General features: G+C 43.2%; 1 protein-coding gene across 1 annotated transcript in view; it reads right to left on the bottom strand.

The window, feature by feature from the left end:
• Positions 1-21,609, bottom strand: part of LOC124777269 (nose resistant to fluoxetine protein 6-like) — a 189,703-nt gene that overhangs the window by 108,801 nt on the left and 59,293 nt on the right. The window contains exon 3 of the mRNA XM_047252601.1: positions 1,444-1,649. Within this exon, the coding sequence (XP_047108557.1) occupies positions 1,444-1,649 (206 nt within the window). The remainder of the gene's footprint in view (positions 1-1,443; positions 1,650-21,609) is intronic.

Here is a 21,609-nt window from a genome sequence, read left to right on the forward strand (position 1 = left end):
ATAGATCATCAGGAGTAAGATTTTTTTCTCGTATAATTTTTCTTAATTTCTCACAAAATTGTGTAACAGTTTGAGAATCAGCAGAAAGTTTTTCACCGCAAATTTCAAGCTGCCTTACGCCGTATCGCTTCTCCCACCTATCCACCCATCCTGAAGTTAAAGGAAAGTCGTCCACACCTTCCTGTAACTCTCTTCTAAAAAAACACAGCTTTTTCTTGTAGAATAGGCCCTGAAATTGGATTTACTTTTTGTCTTCGTTGAGTAAACCAATCACTGACTTCCGTTCAAATGACGAAACAGAGCACTTGTTTGACGAAAATTTCTCAATTTTGTCTCTGTTTCTACACCATCCAGCTGTCACTTCACCGACTCCATACTCAGCAGCTAGTTTTTTTTATGTTTCTCTTTTGTCTAGTCTTTTAAAAGCCTTCTGTTTCACATTCAACAGCACAAATTTTCTCTTACTCCTATCACTCTTCGTAATGTGTGACTTACAACATCAATAAGCGCACAGTTACATACGTTCAGTACAGTGTACATACAAACGCTACTTCAAAGTTAACTGACACAAGTGGGCTCACTACAGTACAGATATTTCTACGCAAACAACTACAGTACATACAACAATGGTCAGCCAACGTTGTAAAATGTGTACTGTATTGTTACTTAGTCATACTGCATTTTAATGACTACTGTTGCTGAGTAGGCACAAAAATACGGGTAACAATAAGGATGGTATGCATTGTACAACTGATTGTCAGGCGGTCCCAGTCAGTGAAGAGTCGAAGAAGAAAGAGCAAGTGCACTCCTCGAAACCTAACCTGTCCATCTGTAATAGAAATGCATTAGCAGTCTGTGCATTTTTGTCTTACTCTTCAGTGGGACAGTTTAACCTGTATTGTACATAGAAAGCTGAAAGGAAGTTCAAAATGTAACACATTCGAAAGTGTGTAAAACGTACATGCGGAGAACGTATGAAAACGGTTTTTTGCTCTAGTTTTATGTAAAATGTTAATTTTCTTAAGATCAGCTAGAAATACACGAAATGCTGGCGCTCGAATTACGGGGCTCTACTGTATATGTAAAAATATAAATGCCTTTAGTGAAATGTTGTTTGGGAGGTGGGGTGTCACGATCTCCATGACAGGCCTTCCACCCCCTCCCCTCTCAACCCCTCCCCCTGGATCCGCACATGCTTGTATTTAAAATATCTTGTACTTTCTAGAATTCTCTGCTATTTTCGTGAGCCTCGATTTTCAGGCTTCTTTGTTCTCCGAAAGTTAATGCGAAATTTGGAGATTGATATATATAAATACGCGTTTACCAAAATGTCCTCTCTCCCCTCTTCTCAATCCGAGGCTTCCTGACATGAAGAACTAACCCCACCTAACGATTCTCGTGACGCACGTAATATAACAGTGTGAGACAAGTGGAGTGACTGACCTGCAGCTTGAGCCATGCAGAGCCCTCGGGGTCGAAGTTGAGGGTGTAGGGGTCTGCGGGCAGTGGCTGCGGTTCCGAGGGTTTGAAACGCACCTCGGGCAGGCAGTACTGCGCTGCCCGCACCGACACGCACTCGTCGTAGTGACCCAGCTGGTACACGGCTCCGAACAGCACTCCGGTGGGCGCCTTTACCGATGCGTCATACACTGTAATGTGATCAAGCAGAGCTGCTATAAGGTTGAATAACATTAAGTAGTATAGCGGTAGTTTATTTTTAATAGATACTGAGTATCTATGATTTCCTAGTCTATTGTTAAAGCATACCTCGACTCGTTCCACATCCCTGAAGGTCATTTATCTTGATGGGATCCATGGAACACAAATGAATGATGCCTCCAGTAACGTTTACTTGCATTTTAGTTAACACATGCGCAAAGCCAGAATTTTTTTTCTCCAGAACACTAACAAACGAGAGGACGTACAATGAAGGAATTGTTCAAATGGGGCAGAAATCGGTAGATGTGATGTACATGTACAGATAAACAAATGATTACAATTTCAGAAATAACTTAAGTGGAATGAGATTTTCACTCTGCAGCGGAGTGTGCGCTGATATGAAACTTCCTGGGAGATTAAAACTGTGTGCCGGACCGAGACTCGAACTCGGGACCTTTGCCTTTCGCGGGCAAGTGCTCTACCAACTGAGCTACCCAAGTACGACTCATGGCCCGTCCTCAAAGCCTTACTTCTGCCAGTAGCTCGTCTCTTACCTTCCAAACTTTACAGAAGCTCTCCTGCGAACCTTGCAGAACTAGCACTCCTGAAAGAAAGGATATTACGGAGACATGGCTTAGCCACAGCCTGGGGGATGTTTCCAGAATGAGATTTTCACTCTGCAGCGGAGTGTGCGCTGATATGAAACTTCCAGGCAGATTAAAACTTTCAGGAGTGCCAATTCTGCAAGGTTCGCAGGAGAGCTTCTGTAAAGTGTGGAAGGTAGGAGACGAGGTACTGGCAGAAGTAAGGCTGTGAGGATGGGGCGTGAGTCATGCTTGGGTAGCTCAGTTGGTAGAGCACTTGCCCACGAAACGCAAAGGTTCCGACTTCGAGTCTCGGTCCGGCACACAGTTTTAATCTGCCAGGAAGTTTCATATCAGCGCACACTCCGCTGCACAGTGAAAATCTCATTCTGGAAACATCCCCCGGGCTGTGGCTAAGTCATGTCTCCGCAATATCCTTTCTTTCAGGAGTGCTAGTTCTGCAAGGTTCGCAGGAGAGCTTCTGTAAAGTTTGGAAGGTAGGAGACGAGATACTGGCAGAAATAAGGCTGTGAGGACGGGCCGTGAGTCGTGCTTGGGTAGCTTAGTTGGTAGAGCACTTGGCCCTGAAAGGCAAAGGTCCCGAGTTCGAGTCTCGGTCTGGCACACAGTTTTAATCTTCCAGGAAGTTTCATAACTTAAGTGGTTTATTCAAGTGAAAGAGCTTCACAGATTGAGCAAATCGATAACGTACAAGTCCACCTTTGGTCCTTATGCAAGCAGTTATTCGGTTTAGAGTTGATTGATAGCAATGTCGGATGCCCTCCTCAGGGATTTAGTACCAAATTCTGCCCAACTGGCGTGTCAGATCGTCAAAATCCCGAGGTGGTTGGAGGCATAATGCTCCAAACGTCCTCAATTGGTGAGAGCCTCGGCGACTTTACAGGGCCACGGTAGGTTTTGGCAAGCACGGAGACAAGCAATAGAAACTCGTCGTGTGCGGGCGGGCAGTTTCTTGATGAAATGTAAGCCTACTGTAGTTCGCATTGAAGGGCAACAAAAGGGACGCGGAATATCGTCGACGTACCGCTGTGTTGTAAGGGTGCTGTAAGCCATCCTGGGCTTACATTTCAGCAGGATAAAGCCCGCCTCTTCACGACGAGACATTCTACTGCTTCTCTACGTGTTTGCCAAGCCCTGCCTTGGGCAACAAGGTCGCCATATCTCTCCTCAATTCAGATGTTTTCGGAGCATTATGGCCAGGGCCCGCCAGTCAGCTCAGGATTTTGACGATCTAACGAGCCAGTTGGACAGAATATCGCACGATATCCCTCACGGAGAGCATCCGACAACTCTTTCAATCAATGCCAAGCCGAATAACAGCTTGCGTAAGAGGCTGAGGCGGACCAACGCGTTATTGACTTGCTGAATGTGTAAAGCTCTTTCTCTTTTCTTTTTTTTAAAATTGTTATCATTTGTTTGTGTGTACATGTACATCACACCTACCAATTTCCGTCCCATTCGGATGTTTCCTTTGTGGAGCATCGTTTTTCTATTTTACGGTGTGTTTCGCTTCTTGCGTTAGGTGGAACTCTATTTTGGAAATAGGCATACGAATGTAATAGAATTAAAATGTGTGTAGGCAGAATGGCAGCAGATTCAAAATGTCTCTTATATATGTTAGATAGATCATGCAGTAGGTGTAAAATATGTTACAATGTATGGTGTTATTGCGTTTAAAAATGATATATCCCACCTGTGGTAATTAAATAGTCTACGTGATCACTATTTTATAAAACTGACCATACAAATATGTACTTGGATCTAATACTTATATGTAGTAAATAAATTGTTTTTAAAAAAAATCTCATTTCCGCAGCCAGAGCCACGAAGTTTCTTCGTGACTGAAATTGTGTTAAAGTTAGAAGTAACTTAATTATTCTTATTATTCTTGGATGGCCGATTTTAGTAACTTTCTTTACCAGCAGTACCAGTATTCTTGTGCAGATGCTATCTTGTGCATGCTATCACGCAAACCTTCAACTTACCACAAACGAAGGATAGGAAGTTACAGGAAGACGAAATTTCCGAAGTCCAAAGGCTAGTTCAGCACTAAACATTAACATCTTAATCAAAGCATTCTGATCACACGTCTCCTCCAAGTCGGTCACGATGATGTGTCGCATAGAAGGTAAGTTCCTCTCTGCATTCGACAACAGGAACGCTGTTTTTTTTTAGCTCGACTGTGGACCAACGTTGACCGCCGTGTATGTCCGGGCCAGACTGTTTTAAGGATCACGAAATTCGAGTCGTACTACTTGTAGCAACTGCCACAATATCCGATATATAGCTTGTTTTTTAGAAGCAACAGATCGGCCGTAATCCTTCAACATTCGGCTAAGATATTAGTTCGTTGTCTACTAAATAATAGGCCTTGCATACATTATATTATGTTTCGCAATAACGACCGCGAAATTCATTTCAAGTAGAAATGGGAGCAACAGGTATCTTCAGTAATGAAGCGGGATTCAATCAATGAGGGGTGCTCCTGATTCAGTAAACAATGGATCGTGCGAAAATCAGCGCGTCCTTTTCTCACATGATATCCTACAATCCCCGATGTTATTCAATCTGTATATTGAGCAAGCAGTAAAGAAAACAAAAGAAAAATTTGGAGTAGGTATTAAAATCCAGGGAGAAGAAATAAAAACTTTGAGGTTCGCCGATGACATTGTAATTCTGTCAGAGACAGCAAAGGACTTGGAAGAGCAGTTGAACGGAATGGACGGTGTCTTGAAAGGAGGATATAACATGAACATCAACAAAAGCAAAACGAGGATAATTGAATGTAGTCGAATTAAGTCGGGTGATGCTGAGGGAATTAGATTAGGAAATGAGGCACTTAAAATAATAAAGGAGTTTTGCTATTTGGGGAGCGGAATAACTGATGATGGTCGAAGTAGAGAGGATATAAAATGTAGACTGGCAATGGCAAGGAAAGCGTTTCTGAAGACGAGAAATTTGTTAACATCGAGTATAGATTTAAGTGTCAGGAAGTCGTTTTTGAAAGTATTTGTATGGAGTGTAGACATGTATGGAAGTGAAACATGGACAATAAATAGTTTGGACAAGAAGAGAATAGAAGCTTTCGAAATGTGGTGCTACAGAAGAATGTTGAAGATTAGGTGGGTAGATCACGTAACTAATGAGGAGGTATTGAATAGGACTGGGGAGAAGAGAAGTTTGTGGCACAACTTGACTAGAAGAAGGGGTCGGTTGGTAGGACATGTCCTGAGGCATCAAGGGATCACAAATTTAGCATTGGAGGGCAGTGTGGAGGGTAAAAATTGTAGAGGGAGACCAAGAGATGAATACACTAAGCAGATTCAGAAGGATTTAGGTTGCAGTAGGTACTGGGAGATGAAGGAGCATGCACAGGATAGCCCGGTGGTCGTGCGGTAGCGTTCTCGCTTCCCACGCCCGGGTTCCCGGGTTCGATTCCCGGCGGGGTCAGGGATTTTCTCTGCCTCGTGATGGCTGGGTGTTGTGTGATGTCCTTGGGTTAGTTAGGTTTAAGTAGTTCTAAGTTCTAGGGGACTGATGACCATAGATGTTAAAAAGACCACAACAACAACATCCTACAAACCAAGGATGGAGGCAACAGGCAGATTCGATATTCCTAGACTAGCGGAAAGCGTTTGACACGGCGCCTCACTGTAGACAGTTGACGAAGGTTTGAGCACACGGTTTAGGTTCCCAGTTTTGCTGTTTGGGGAGCAAATAAACTGATGACGGTCGAGGTAGAGAAATGTAAAATGTAGACTGTCAATGGCAAGGAAAGCGTTACTGAAGAAGAGAAATATGTTAACATCGAGTATAGATTTAACTGTTAGGAAGTCGTTTCTGAAAGTATTTGTGTGGAGTGTAGCCATGTACGGAAGTGAAACATGGACGATAAATAGTTTGGACAAGAAGAGAATAGAAGCTTTCGAAATGTGGTGCTACAGAAGAATGCTGAAGATTAGATGGGTAGATCACATAACTAATAAGGAGGTACTGAATAGAATTGGGGAGAAGAGAAATTTGTGGCACAACTTGAGTAGAAGAAGGGATCGGTTGATAGGACATGTTCTGAGGCATCAAGGGATCACCAATTTAGCATTGGAGGGCAGCGTGGAGGGTAAAAGTCTCAGAGGGAGACCAAGAGATGAATACACTAAGAAGATTCAGAAGGATGTAGGCTGCAGTAGGTACTGGGAGATGAAGAAGCTAGCACAGGATGCATGGAGAGCTGCATCAAACCAGTCTCTGAAGACCACAACAGCAAATATGAATGGCTCGAAGACGGTTTAAGTAATAGAACAGAATACGTTGTCCTTAACGGCGAGTGTTCATCAGAGATTAAACGTGTCGCCAGGAGTGCCCCAGGAAAGTATGATAGGACCGTTCTTATTCTCTGTATACATAAATGATCTGATGGACAGGGTCAGCAGCAATTTGTCGTCGTTGAGTGGCTGTTGTGCATACAAGATGACTTAGGCAGAATTTCTAGTTGGTGTGAATGGCAGCTTGATCTAAATGCAGAAAAATGTAAGTTAATGAGGATGAGCAGGAAAAATAATCCTGTAACTTTCGAATTCAGTATTAGCAGGGTGCTGCTTGACATGGTCACCTCGATTAAATATCTACGAGTAATGTTGGAAAGCGATATGAAATGGAATGAACACGATAGATTGGTAGTAGGGAAGGCGAATAGCCCATTTCGTTTTACAGTGAGAACTTTGGGAAAGTGTAGCTAGTCTATAAAGAAGACGGCGTATGGAACGCTAGTGCGACTCATTCTTATGTACTGTGTGAGTATTTGAGAGCCCAATCAAAAAGGAAAACATTGAAGCAATTCAAAAGAGTGCTGCTAGATTTATAACAGCGGGTCCGATCATAATCCAAGTCTTTCGGAGACGCTTCGTGAACTCAAATGGGAATCACTTGAGGGAAGACGTCGCTCTTTTCGCGAGAATTTAGATAGCTGGGATTTGAGTCCAGCTCCAGAACGGTTCTGCTGCTGCCAACGTACATGTTTGTTATTCAGATGATTTCACGGATGACAACTTAACGGTTACCAAAAAACATTATTGGCATATAATAATTCCCGTTATGAACTGTATAAAATGGTTCAAATGGCTCTGAGCACTATGGGACTTAACATCAGTGGTCATCAGTCTCCTAGAACTTAGAACTACTTAAACCTAACTAACCTAAGTACATCACACACATCCATGCCCGAGGCAGGATTCGAACCTGCGACCGTAGCGGTCACGCGGTTCCAGACTGAAGCGCCTAGAACCGCACGGCCACACCGGCCGGCTATGAACTGTATATACGATTAACAATTCAGAGCGAACACCCTCAATAAACACTATCGAGCTATAAAAGCTCATTATCTCCTTCTAGGTTCGCCAACGAAGTGTGTCTTCCAGGGCTAAACCACTCGCGCATTATTGTCGTTCAGTGCGTCAACAATGTTTCCACTTTCCGAGCATTCTTACTCCAAGATGTTAACAGTTCCCCAAAACAGAGAGATTACACAAATGACTTGAAAGTGTTGCAGTAGGCAGACACGTCTCTTACAATTTTCCTAAACATCCTCAGAGGATTTTTTTTTTTTTTCCATAGACGTGTTACTGAGGATGCATCTTACGGAATCGGGCTGCGTCTTCTCATAATAGGCGTGCTGTGCATGATTTGATTCTGTGATGTTGACACGTATACGTGGCTTGCTGATTTACCTGAACAGACGCCGCTTTTTGGTATGTCACCATTTTATCGAGATGTGCAGCAAAGTGGGGAGTTAGCAGCTTACAATTCAGACTTGTAGCTGATACACACTGAACTGTATATCGTGGTTGTATACTTGTATATGGTGTGGTTCACTACTGTCAAAAATTGCAGATCAAAAACGGCGAAATAGAAGTCAGTCAGTCAGTTATTTTAACGGATGTTCTAGGAAAAATGGAATATTCCGAGAAACGACGGGAAATCGTCATTTGAAGAAAACTGCTGTATGTGTTCTATTCCGACCGTTGTCCAAGATGGGACACACTTCATTGAGCGTACATGAGATGTTCCGCTAATGTATGCGGTTTCAGTCTTTTCTCACTCATCTTCTTCGTCCCGAAGGTCTGGAAAATAACTTACACGATACGAGGACACTTCTTCGATCGCACTGTCAAATGGAATGGGGCGTGACACCGTCAAGAATTCTAGTTATGGGGCTCGGTGAAGAGTGATGCATTACTCCTACTGAAATGCTAGGTCTCATCATGATTATTGCTCTCATAAACGAATATAGGGATAGATAAGCAACAAAACATGTGCTGCTAGGTGTACAAAAGATCATTGAAGTAGGTGATGTAAATGACATTTTCATTTTATTGCGAGATGCTTACAATTGATTGTGTACTTGAGACAAATTTGTTACGAACTGCTTAAAAAGCATTGCGCTGTTGGAAACGTCTTTTAAAACTAGTAAAACTGTCTAATAAATTGCTGAAAGGTTATAATGTGCAACAAATTATCATAGCACAAAAACAAATAACACAATAAAACAATTTCATAGTGGTGGTAAACCTTCAGAAGTGGTCTTGGGCGCCTTGTCACGGTTCGCGCGGCCTCCCCCGTCGGAGGTTCGACTCCTCCCTCGGGCAATGGTGTGTGTGTTGTCCTTAGCGTAAGTTAGTTTAAGTTAGATTAAGTAGTGTGTAAGCTTGGCGACCGATGGCCTCAGAAGCTTGGTCCCATACGATCTTACCACAAATTTCCAAAATAATTCCAGAAAGTGGTTATTTGCGGAACCATTTAAAAAAGAAATCATGTCTACATGAAGGTTAGTGCTTTCAAACAACCATTTCTGTCACCTGCCAGGGCAATTACAGTTTCTCTGGACACTACCTCTGCCGTATTCATGATAAATGATATGTTGTAAGACGTGTCATCTGTACAGCAGCTGCCGAACGAGATGCCGCAGCGCACACGCCTTCAGGAGGCAACGGGACGTCGAACCATGAACTTGTTTCTTTTTTTTTATTGTTAACTGTTATATATGTCAATAGAGTTACGAATGATTACCTGTTGGACCTTTACGTATACTACTTCGTTAGATCGTTGCATTCATAAACTCTTCGATGATATAGGAATCGTCAAGATGAGAATAATGTGCGTACTCTCCTCATAAACACATTTATGTTTAAAGCCCTGCATCGGGTTGGAATTCTGTATCGGAGCTTTCCCTTTGGCGGGCGACTCTTTTAACCGCTGAGCTCTCCTTGCACGCCCAGCAAAGGCCCTAGCCTACCTTTTGCCTGGGTACGAGCATTGCCTTGGCGTCTCCAACCGATGCAGAACAAAAGTTTACTTACTCTAGCCCTAGCATTCAATGATTATGATGTTAATTTTGTTTTAGGATTTGTATCAAATAAATTTTGTCCAAAGTACATTTATTGTCACACATACAACTCTAAAACACATAATTATTCATTCAATTTTAAAAATAACAAATAAATTTACAGAGCTTTAGTATTCGCAGAATCACTCACATTGTCAATAATTTCATTCCAGCTTAAAGGATGAAGCAATTAAACATGAGAGTCACAGCTTTTTACGTGTCTGTTCACTTACGTTCGTATGTAAAATAAAATTGCACTGATCGACAGAAAAGTGAAGCACTCAGAAGGCGGTGCAGGAAGCGAAATGAAATTTTATGAGATGAGAGGGTATGTGATGATATTGCCTCTCCTCGCTTGTGGTGGACAAACGTGGTAGACAAAAGTATAGATGACGAGTATGCTTGCCCTCAGGTCTCATGCAGTCCAACATTGGGCCACTGTCACATCCAGATGCCGCATAAATATGGATACTGCATGTTTCAACCACAGGCCGAATGGAGACCAACAATGAAGTCCCTGTCAGCTGGTAATAATGCTGTCTCACATGAGTGCGTGGCATGTCTGTGTCCTTCACAGTCATGACTCAGCACTTGACGCCGCTTACGCCCTCGATATACCCTACCAGGCCTGATAACAGTACTAACAACACCAGTGCACTCTACTTGTCAGAGAATCGCAAATCTAGTCTCCTGATGGTGTGTGTTCTGCTGATGGTGCGTACTTAAAGTTACGTTGACATCTGACCATGTCTTCTTAGTGCTTCACTTTGTGAGGCAGTGTAGTAGTATTGTACATTTGAGCACAAATTAATAATCAGCACGTAGAGGATGTTGCACTCAGCCTTCGACGCCTCCTGGAGCTGGCGCACCCTTTGAATACCCGGGTAGGGCCGCCTCAGGAGGCTCCAGGACTCACCTCACAGCTTCGACCTGCCAGTTTCTCTCTCACTCTGATAACGTATATCTTTCCTGCAAACCTTGCTGAACCAGCGATACTCCGAGAAAGGTTATGACGCAAAATATGTGAGCTACACACTAAAGATTTTCTTCAGAATGAATATCTCAGTCTTCTGTGGAGAGTATACGGTTTACAGATTCCAGAAAGAAGTGTAGTAGATAAGAGAGATGCACGGCGACGTCGAGAGGCTTGGACTCTTGGCTTGAGACCTACCTAGATATTCCCGTCATAAATTTGCCGCCAGGGATGATAATCAATTAGCAACAATTTTTCAACATCCTCGTGGATGAGCCACAGCGAGGAAAGATTCGGGACCCAAATGGAGGTCGAAGGGAAAGGGAAAACTACTAATTTTTTTGCGATCGCACGTTCTCGAAAAGTACTTCACCTTATTTATTATTCCTAAACCTCGCAGATTTTATCGTGAATGTCTGCTCATGTGTCGCACATTCATGCAACGAAACAAATTACTGTCAGTATCTCGTATGCAGCGGTCGTTTCCGTTGGATTTATACTTAGAAACACTTGCATCACTCTTGCATAATCATCAACTAAATCTACGTGGTAATTTATGCGTGTCATGTGTAGAAAATAATAGGCGCGTGCAATGTTGGCATATTTCTTAAGAGGAACTTACTTTTCAATTAAGACATGGTACCGCAGTGGTTAAAGTGTACTGCGCATGGCAAAATGGCGCTCTTTGTAGCCGGCGCCAAGGCAGCTGTGGTGCACCACAGGTCGTAGACGACACGGATGAACGACGACTGTGGAGAGGTTGTTGTTGTTGTTGTCTTCAGTCCTGATACTGGTTTGATGCAGCTCTCCATGCTACTCCATCCTGTGCAAGCTTCTTCATCTCCCAGTGCCTACTGCAGCCTACATCCTTCTGAATCTGCTTAGTGTATTCATCTCTTGGTCTCCCTCTACGATTTTTACCCTCCACGCTGCCCTCCAATACTAAATTGGTGATTCCTTGATGCCTCAGAACATGTCCTACCAACTGATCCCTTCTTCTAGTCAAGTTGTGCCACAAACTCCTCTTCTCCCCAATTCTACTCAATACCTCATCATTAGTTATGTGATCTACCCATCTAATCTTCAGCATTCTTCTGTAGCACCACATTTCGAAAGCTTCTATTCTCTTCTTGTTTAAACTATCTATCGTCCATGTTTCACTTCCATATATGGCTACACTCCATACAAATACTTTCAGAACCGACTTCCTGACACTTAAATCTATTCTTGATGTTAACAAATTCCTCTTCTTCAGAAACGCTTTCCTTGCCATTGCCGGTCTACATTTTATATCCTCTCTACTTCGACCATCATCAGTTATTTTGCTCCCCAAATAGCAAAATTCCTTTACTACTTTAAGTGTCTCATTTCCTAAACTAATTCCCTCAGCATCACCCGACTTAATTCGACTACATTCAATTATCCTCGTTTTGCTTTTGTTGATGTTCATCTTATATCCTCCTTTCAACACACTGTCCATTCCGTTCAACTGCTCTTCCAAGTCCTTTGCTGTCTCTAACAGAATTACAATGTCATCGTCAAACCTCAAAGTTTTTATTTCTTCTCCATGGATTTTAATACCTACTCCGAACTTTTCTTTTGTTTCCTTTACTGCTTGCTCAATATACAGATTGAACAGCATCGGGGAGAGGCTACAACCCTGTCTCACTCCCTTCCCAACCACTGCTTCCCTTTGATGTCCCTCGACTCTTATAACTGCCATCTGCTTACTGTACAAATTGTAAATAGCCTTTCGCTCCCTGTATTTTACCCCTGCCACCTTCAGAATTTGAAAGAGAGTATTCCAGTCAACATTGTCAAAAGCTTTCTCTAATCTACAATTGCTAGAAACGTAGGTTTGCCTTTCCTTAATCTTTCTTCTAAGCTAAGTCGTAGGGTCAGTATTGCCTCTACGAAATCCAAACTGATCTCCCCCGAGGTCGGCTTCTACCAGTTTTTCCATTCGTCTGTAAAGAATACGCGTTAGTATTTTGCAGCTGTGACTTATTAAACTGATAGTTCAGTAATTTTCACATCTGTCAACACCTGCTTTCTGTGGGATTGGAATTATTATATTCTTCTTGAAGTCTGAGGGAATTTCGCCTGTCTCATACATCTTGTTCACCAGATGGTAGAGTTTTGTCAGGACTGGCTCTCCCAAGGCTGTCAGTAGTTGTCTACTCCCGGGGCCTTGTTTCGGCTTAGGTCTTCCAGTGTTCTGTCAAACTCTCCACGCAGTATCATATCTCCCATTTCATCTTCATCTACCTCCTCTTCCATTAGACGAACCAAGGGGTGAACGTTGCTGCATATGGACTTCCGCAGAAGGCGCCTGGTTCCAAATGAGTCACGTTTTATTCTCCATTGGCCAGCTGGCCGTTGATGTATACGGCTTGAAACGTCTGAAAACAAAGCAATCTGCAATCGTTATGGTCTGGGGAATGTTTCGAGGCATTTACTGAGTGATCTCGCCATTCTGGAAGGCACAACGGATCAACATAAGCAAAGAAGACGAAGTAAATATTCCTGAATTGCAATCTAGAACAACTGCGAAGATGAGAAACATAGAAGTAGATGTCCTCGGTGTAGCAAAGCAGCTTAAATCACATAATAAAGGCAAGGCCTCCGGTCCAGATTGTATACCATTTAGGTATACTTTCAGAGTATGCTGATACAATAGCTCCATATTTCGCAACTATATAAAAGCACTCGCTCATAGAAAGATCCGTAACTAAAGACTAGAAAATTGCTCAAGTCACACCAATACCCAAAAAGGGAAACAGGAGTAATTCACTGAATTATAGGCCCATATGACTAATGTCGATTTGCAGTAGGGTTTCGAACATAATGATTACCTCGAAGAAAACGATTTGTTGACACACAGTCAGCACGGATTCTGAAAATATAGTTCTTGTAAAACCAACTAGTTATTTATACTGATGAAGTGATGAGTGCTATTGACAGGGGATGCCCACTGATTCCATATTTTTAGACTTCCAGACGGCTTTCGACACCGTTCCTCACAAGCGTCTTCTAAGCAAACTGCGTGCCTATGGAATATCGCCTCAGTTGTGCGACTGGATTCGTGATTTCCTGTCAGGAATGTCACATTTCGTAGTATTAGACGGAAAGTAATCGAGTAAAACAGAAGTAATATCCAGAGTTCCCCAAGGAAGTTTATAGGCCATCTATTGTTCCTGATCTGTATGAACGAAGTAGTAGACAATCTGAGTAGCCCTCTTGGATTGTTTGCAGATTAATGCTGTTATTTACCGTATTTTAAAGTCATCAGATGACCAAAACGAGTTGCAAAATGATTTAGATGAGATATCTGTATCGTGCGTAACGTGGCAATTGACCCTAAACAAAGAAAAGTGTGAAGTTATTCACATGAATACTAAAGAAGTCCGCTAAATTTCGATTACGCGATAAGTCACTCAAAAAGAAGACTGTAAATTCAACTAAATACTTAGGGATTACAATTACAAATAACCTAAATTGGAACGATCACATAGGTAATGATGTGGGTAGAGCAAAACAATGACTGCGGTTCATTGGCAGAACACTTAGAAGGTGCAACAGATCTACTAAAGAGACTGCTTACATTACGCTTGTCCGCCCTGTTCTGGATTATTACTGCGCGGTGTGGGATCCGCATCAGGTGGGACTGGCGGATCACATCGAAAAAGTTCAACGAAGGGCAGCTCGTTTCGTATTATCGCGAAATAGGGGAGATAGTGCCACAGACATGATACGTGAATTGGAGTAGCAGTCATTAAAACAAGGGCGTTTTTCGTTGCGACGGGATCTTCTCATGAAATTTCAATCACCAGTTTTCTCCTCCGATTGCGAAAACATTCTATTGGCACTCATCTACATAGAGAGAAATGAGCAACACGATAAAATAAGAGAAATCAGAGCTCGCACAGGAAAATTTAAGTTCTCGTTTTTCCCGCGTGCTGTTCGTGGGTGGAACTCTAGAGAGACAACTTGAAGGTGGTTCGTTGAACTCTCTGCCAGGCACTTTATTGTGAACAGCGAGCAGAGTCAAAAATCACGTAGATGTAGATGTAGCTGTATCTATATTTGGAAACCACGTCCGTTCCCACATGCAGTTTGATTTTCTTCTGCACGACGGCATCTAGCGACAGCGTAGTACAGCGTGTCACACAGCTCGCGGTGTTCGTGCGTGGTCTGAAGAACGCCAGGATGAGTTCAGCGCACTCCAGTCGTTACCAGACTCCACGGATTTAAACCCAATCGGGAATCTGCGGCACCACGTCGATCGGGCTGTTCGCGCCATGGATCAAATGGCTCTGAGCACTATGGGACTTAACATCTGAGGTAAACAGTCCCCTAGACTTAGAAGTACTTAAACCTAACTAACCTAAGGACATCACACACATCCATGCCCGAGGCAGGATTCGAACCTGCGACCGTAGCATCAGTACGGTTCCCGAATGAAGTGCCTAGAACCGCTCGGCCACAGCGGCCGGCGCGCCATGGATCCTCAACCGAGAAACCTAGCGCAGCTGGCCGCAACACTGGAGTCACCATAGCTCCACATCTCTGTCGGTGCCTTCCACATACCCATTCACTCACGTCGCGCACTTCTCGCAACAGTCCGCGCAGCAAAAGGTGGTCATTCAGGCTTTTGACAGGTAGTCACAGTAATGTGACTGGACATCCTATAAGAGACCTGTTTTCCTATTTTCTCAAATTTTTGGAGCTTTTAGTACGTGGCTTCCACTCTCGTTTCATGTCGTACGGTACTTATTTTTAAATTACATGCGGTTTACACACTGCTTAAGCCACTGAAGCTGACTTCGAAACGCTGCACAGCCAAACAGATTTAGATTTCCTGTTGCTCTCCTAAACTATTTAAACAGAAAGCTGGGGTAGTTCTTTCAACAAGGCCCCGTTCGATTCCTTTTCCCGTCATGCATGCCGAGCTAAGATTCTGTCTCCAGAGACTCTATGTCTGACTCCGTTCCTCTCTTCAAAACCGTTTGATGCATCAAACATCGGATATATTGGCATCAGATGAACTGTTACTTACATATAAATGCTCTAAGTTTTTGTGCAGACTTTTAGCTATTATTTTAATACCGGTAGCGACCAGTGTTTTCAAGGTTAGTGGTCTGCTGCGACTGTCAGCTAACTAACCTTGAGCAGTGAAGCCCAATGGAATCAGCAAACGTCATTCAGTCTGAAAATAAACATCTAAAATTGTCCAGAACGTAACGGTTCGTGTGTTCTCCAGCTGGCAGTGAGCAACCGTGATCTCTCCCTGGTCGTGAAGATTAGCCGCTTGTCTGATGCGGCGATATATCCTGTAAGTATAAGCCGATGCAAGTGTCGCATACGGGAACTGACAACGCAACAGTGGAGGGTTGACCACGCCTATGTGTCCCTTTTCCCTTCTCTGGCCCAAGGCCGACAGCGCTCGGTGTCTGTTCCCGTTCAAATTACGCAGCTGATGTGGGGCGCTATCACGTCCAGTAACGAACCACAAGCTGATAATGGCTGATTGGTTGTTCTGACCCCATATCCACGGTACCTTATCCTCTGAATCCCTTGCAGGTGTCCATTTCTCTTCCATTGCATTATTTTTATGAAGTAGTTATAAGGACAATAATGATGATGTTTGGTTTGTGGGGCGCTCAACTGCGCGGTTATTTAGCGCCAGTACAAATTCCCAACCGTTTCTCAGTCCAATCTTGCCACTTCCATGACTGAGGATGAAATGATGAGGGCAGCACACAAACCAGACATCTCGAGGCAGGTGAAAATCCCTGACCCCGCCGCAAATCGAACCCGGGATCCCGTGCTCGGGAAGCAAGAACGCAACCGCGAAACCACGGTCCGCGTTTTTTGAGACCAACGACTTCATTTATTATTATTATTAATTGAATTAGAAGCGTCAGATACAGTGGAACACATATTTCACAAATAATTAAAAAACTATAAGCGACGAAACACGCACGCACTGTGCAGTTTTAGTTCCGAAAAAGACCACGTTCCCTCTACTGGGATGGACTGGTATCAGCTCTGCCCAGAAACGCTGCACGGGCCGTCGAGGCCAGGAGCACATTCGTGAACCGTCCGTGCTGCAACGTATTCAAAAGGTCTTGGAAAGTCAAGGAAATTCCAAATGTGCAGAAATTCGTTGCATCTAGCAAGACGAGCCCGAAATCGATTCAGGGATTTCCAGCACCTCCAAGTATTTTTTATATCATTCTGCGAGCTCCAATAAAGTTCGGACCCAGTGGTGTGCCTTCGATATTATCTACTTCTGCAGCAGAGAGATGGCTTTTTTCTAGAAGTTTACAGTAGTGCTAAGAAAATTATTCCTGAACCTTAATGGTGCGTGCTACGAAGCAGATGTAGTTGGGAAAAAGGGTGTTTAGCTCTCCCTTTGTAGCCTGCCGCTTTCTAATTGTTGGAGGTGAGATACCAGATAAGAAAGTGTGAAGCTTTCATTTCCGAAGATAGTCGACTTTATTAACTCGTGTTAATTTACACTAAACTAGGACTGAAAAAAAAACATATTGATAAAGCTTTAGTTTTAACAACTGGTGGTTTAGTTTCCCAAGTTGTGGTGGTTAATTTACAAAGTATGCTCTGAGGGGAAAAAAAAGATGCACCACGAAGGAATTGTTCGAATGTGTTTAGATGTTATGTACACGTTCAGACAAACAAACGATTAAAATTTCAGATGATTTACTCAAGAGAAGGAACTTCACAAATTGAGCGAGTCAATAACGCGTTTGTTCGCCTCTGGCCCTTACGCAAGCAGTTATTCGGATTGGCACTGACTGACAGAGTTGTTCGATGACTGCCTGAGGGACACAGTACCAAATTCCGTCCAATTGGCTGATTAGATCGTCAAAAGCCCGAGCTGGTTGGAGGGCTCTGCCCGTAATGCTCCAAATGTTCTCAAATGGGGAGAGATCCGGCGACCTTGCTACCCAAGGTAGGATTTGGAAAGCGCTGCGACAAGCAGTAGAAACACTTGCCATGTGCAGCCGAGCATTATCTTTCTTAAAATAAAACCAGGGTTGGTTGGTGTGAAGGGTGACAAAAGGGGTCGTAGAATATCGTTGACGTACCGCTGTGATGTAGGGGTGACAACCAAAGAGGCCCTCCCACACCATCACTCCTGGCTCTCGGGTTGTCGGGCCGTATGGTGAGCGACATTCGTGATGGTATCCCACTGCTGCCAGGGGCGACTCCACTCACGTCTTTGCTGGTCATAGGAGCTAAGTTCGAAGCGGGACTAAAGACAATTCTACCCCAGTCAGTGAGATCCCACGTCTCCAGCCAGCTCGAGATGTTGAAGAACTAAGGCGCCAATTGGACAGAATTTGGCACAATATCCCTCAGGAGGTCACCCAACTGTTCTGTCAATTAGTGGCAAACCGAATAACTTTCTGCATAAGGGCCAGAAGTGAACCAACTTGCTCAATTTATCAAGCTCTTTCCCTTGAATAAATCGCCCAACCTTTCTAAAATTGTAACCATTCGTTTGTCTGTACATCATATGTAACGATTTCCATCCCATTCGGGTAATTCTTTCGTAGGGCGTCGTTTAGTTTTTGTCGTGAATGTACTTTACTTCTATCACTGATCTTCAGCTTTGTGATGGAATTATGTTTCTGGGAAGACAGAAGACAGAGCTCGGTCTGGGGCAACTCCCGAGTAAATGCGACTGGCAGAGCTCCAATATCGTACCTCGCAGCGAGACCGTCAACACCCTTAAGATCTGCGCGTTGCAAAACAAAAATCAAAAGTGCAGACCTTCTTGTCAGCAGGATACGTTTTCAGTTAACATACTGTACAGTATTGATTAAATCTTTCAAGTCATTACGTAAGCTTGTGTTTCATCTCCTAAAATGATCTTCATTGTGTGGCTATGGCGCTTTCACTTGCGTTGACAGGACTAGTCGCATATTAAGAGATAAACTGGTGGATGGTAGAGATTCTGGCTAAAGTACTGGTGAAGGTGGTTTGCCGTTGTTTTCCCCCTGTTGTTATGCACGACCAGCTGTGTATTTTCTTGATATGGGGCAGAGTAGTATATTGAATAGTTAAACACAAATGCGTAACTCTGTTGATTTACTGCTGTAGTCGCTAAATGACTAAGGGCTGGCATTTGATTGTATACTGGGCTAGTTTATGTTGGCTTTATTCTCAGTGTTTGAACTGAGATAACAGCAATGGTGATTATGTTCCTTGTTTTTCTTTAGTTGGTTGCTGACATGTATGTTAGGCTTTTAGAATTATTTGTTGAAGGGAAGTGTCTGTGAACCAAACATTCAAACATTTTTTTATGTTTAACACCGATCACACGATCGCACAGAATGCTTCTCAAGGTCACTGCTTGTTTGAATAATGTCCTGAAGTATTTACCACTCAGTATTTTTGTTGGCCACCACGTCTCTCAAAATCATAATCCGACAACCAAGAAGACCTGTAAAATGACAATATAACTACCCGTGATTATTTTTTAATTTAATTTTGTGTGAAATCTTATGGGACTTAACAGCTATGGTCATCATTCCCTAAGCTTACACACTACTTAACCTAAATTATCCTAACACACACATCCATGCCCGAGGGAGGACTCGAACCTCCGCCGGGACCAGCCGCACAGTCCACGACTGCAGCGCCCTAAACCGCTCGGCTAATCCCGCGCGGCCCCGTGATTATTGCCGACCCATTCTTTTGAATGAGAACTGGTATGTATACCTCCTTGCAGATCACCGACTACAATTGCATTCATTGCCTAGAGACATCGAGTTGTGAGTCGAGCCGTAACTGGCGCGCGAGACGTTGTATGGTATCAGACAGTGCTAAGCCACCAATTCTTCTACCCTGCCGGCAAAATTCTGTCGTGAAAATTTCTTTCATCACATGGATCCGTACACGCAACTTCACAGTCCGGCAACGCTGCACTAACGTGTATTAATAAACAAAACTGCCACATTGTATTTAAAGAAAAATGTTGATAGAAAACTTGTATAAACTCGTACTAAGTCAACTTCATCAACAATACCGCAACGTTTTGGTTACAAAACAGGAGCATTCTTCCTGTCCTCGCGCAAGTTCGCAAAGTAATGTGAAGTTTGCATCATCAGCTCATGGAGGAAGAGTATCGCCCACTATTCTATTCCGCTGTCTTCAGTGTAGTATCTGAAGGCAGCAAGAGGCTAGGAGTTGTCAGCCTATTATGGTTGTTTACAAGCGTTTCCGTGCTGCTGGCTGCTGCTGTCTGGCGTAGCTGAACAGTCATCTAGAGAGCTCCTTCGGCGTGGCTCCTTGCCCTTGATATGCAACCGGGCGCTCGTTGCAGTGTCTGTTGCGTCACATTCACGTCCGCGTAGGTACGCAAGCATCCCGAGCCGATAGTGTGACGGTCATCCGCAAGAAAAGTTTGTAAACAAACGTGGTTACGTCACAAGTCTTGAGAATTGTCCTGGTGATACGGAATCCCCTTATCCGAGTACTCTTTCAATTCTGAACTACCAAAAATACCCAGCTGAAGTCAAGCGCAGGCTGAGGACAAACCTAGATTTTATTCAGTATACTAATATAGTTTGTCCTTCAAGGGCTGCAACTGCAGTTTTTGATCAATATGGGTTGAAAACCTTTTCAAAATCTGGGAATCCAAGACAAGATAGAAGTTCTTTCTCATTGCTCATTTCTATAGTAACAGTATAGTAACCTTTCCTGAATGGCTTTACACACGTTATCTTAGACTGCTTCCGGAAAGTCCTTTCTTCATTGCTCATTGCCTGTGTAGTTGATTAATGTTTTGAACTATTCAAGTTTTTAAGGAAATGCTTTCAAGAAAAAATTCTACAATTCACTGACTGTTGTCAGTGAACAATTGCAATGTCAACTGTTGAAATGTGGTGGTTACCTAGCATAAATTTCAGTCTTGTTTTCTTCGCACTCTTGTTGTTTTCAGTAGTTTCTCTTATCAGATTTTCACTGTATCCATTCACATGCTATCGAAAACAGTCCCGGAGACTTTTGTTTAATTCAGCACATGGTAATATATTCCAACTTCCGTTTGTTTGAAACTCGCACCTTCTCTTTAGCAGCTGCCTAGTTCGAGAGCGTCATTTCTTTTGATCTCTTGGCACTTGCAACATCTGATGTTTACGTAACTATCTACCTTATATAATTACCCCTTTCTTCTATGTGTACATAAACTTCCTTTTATAAGGGGCTGAACTTCTTTCTCAATTTAATGTCATGTATCTCCCTTGCCTTCAGTAGGTTCTCATCCATCCCTTTGTTCGTATTTATTCTGTTCTTATGAGTTCGTGATGAAGTGTTGCCTGCTGTCGCTCGTCTCGACCGACGTTTGCTGCTTTTTCTGACATTTCGCCAGCACGAGTGGCTAACACTGTCGGAGAGACGAGTGTAGTATTTCCATCCAAACGCAAGGATACACGAGTACACAGAAAATTGGAAAATGTAGAGTGCTGAAGCAGTATTGTATTTCTTGTTAAGGTAGAACACAATTGAAATTAGAGCCCAATCAGATGATGACTAGATCGAAAAAGTTTACATTTACAATACGTTTGCACTAACCAGGACAAAATTTGATACTGAAATCTGCGGCGACTAGTAAACACACACTCGCAGTCATCTCGCAAAGGACTCCTTTACGGACCCGTGATTATTAGCTAGTTTCTGCTTTTATTATCGTATACTTTCATGCGAGTTAGCCGGACGGAGTGGCCGTGCGGTTCTAGGCGCTACAGTCTGGAACCGAGCGTCCGCTACGGTCGCAGGTTCGAATCCTGCCTCGGGCATGGATGTGCATGATGTCCTTAGGTTAGTTAGGTTTAATTAGTTCCAAGTTCTAGGCGACTGATGACCTCAGAAGTTAAGTCGCATAGTGCTCAGAGCCATACTTTCATGCGAGTTAGTTTTTCCTATTACCAACGAAACACCCTGTATAGGGATCATTTACACAT

Source organism: Schistocerca piceifrons, chromosome 2, assembly GCF_021461385.2.
Source record: "Schistocerca piceifrons isolate TAMUIC-IGC-003096 chromosome 2, iqSchPice1.1, whole genome shotgun sequence".
NCBI lineage: Eukaryota > Metazoa > Arthropoda > Insecta > Orthoptera > Acrididae > Schistocerca > Schistocerca piceifrons.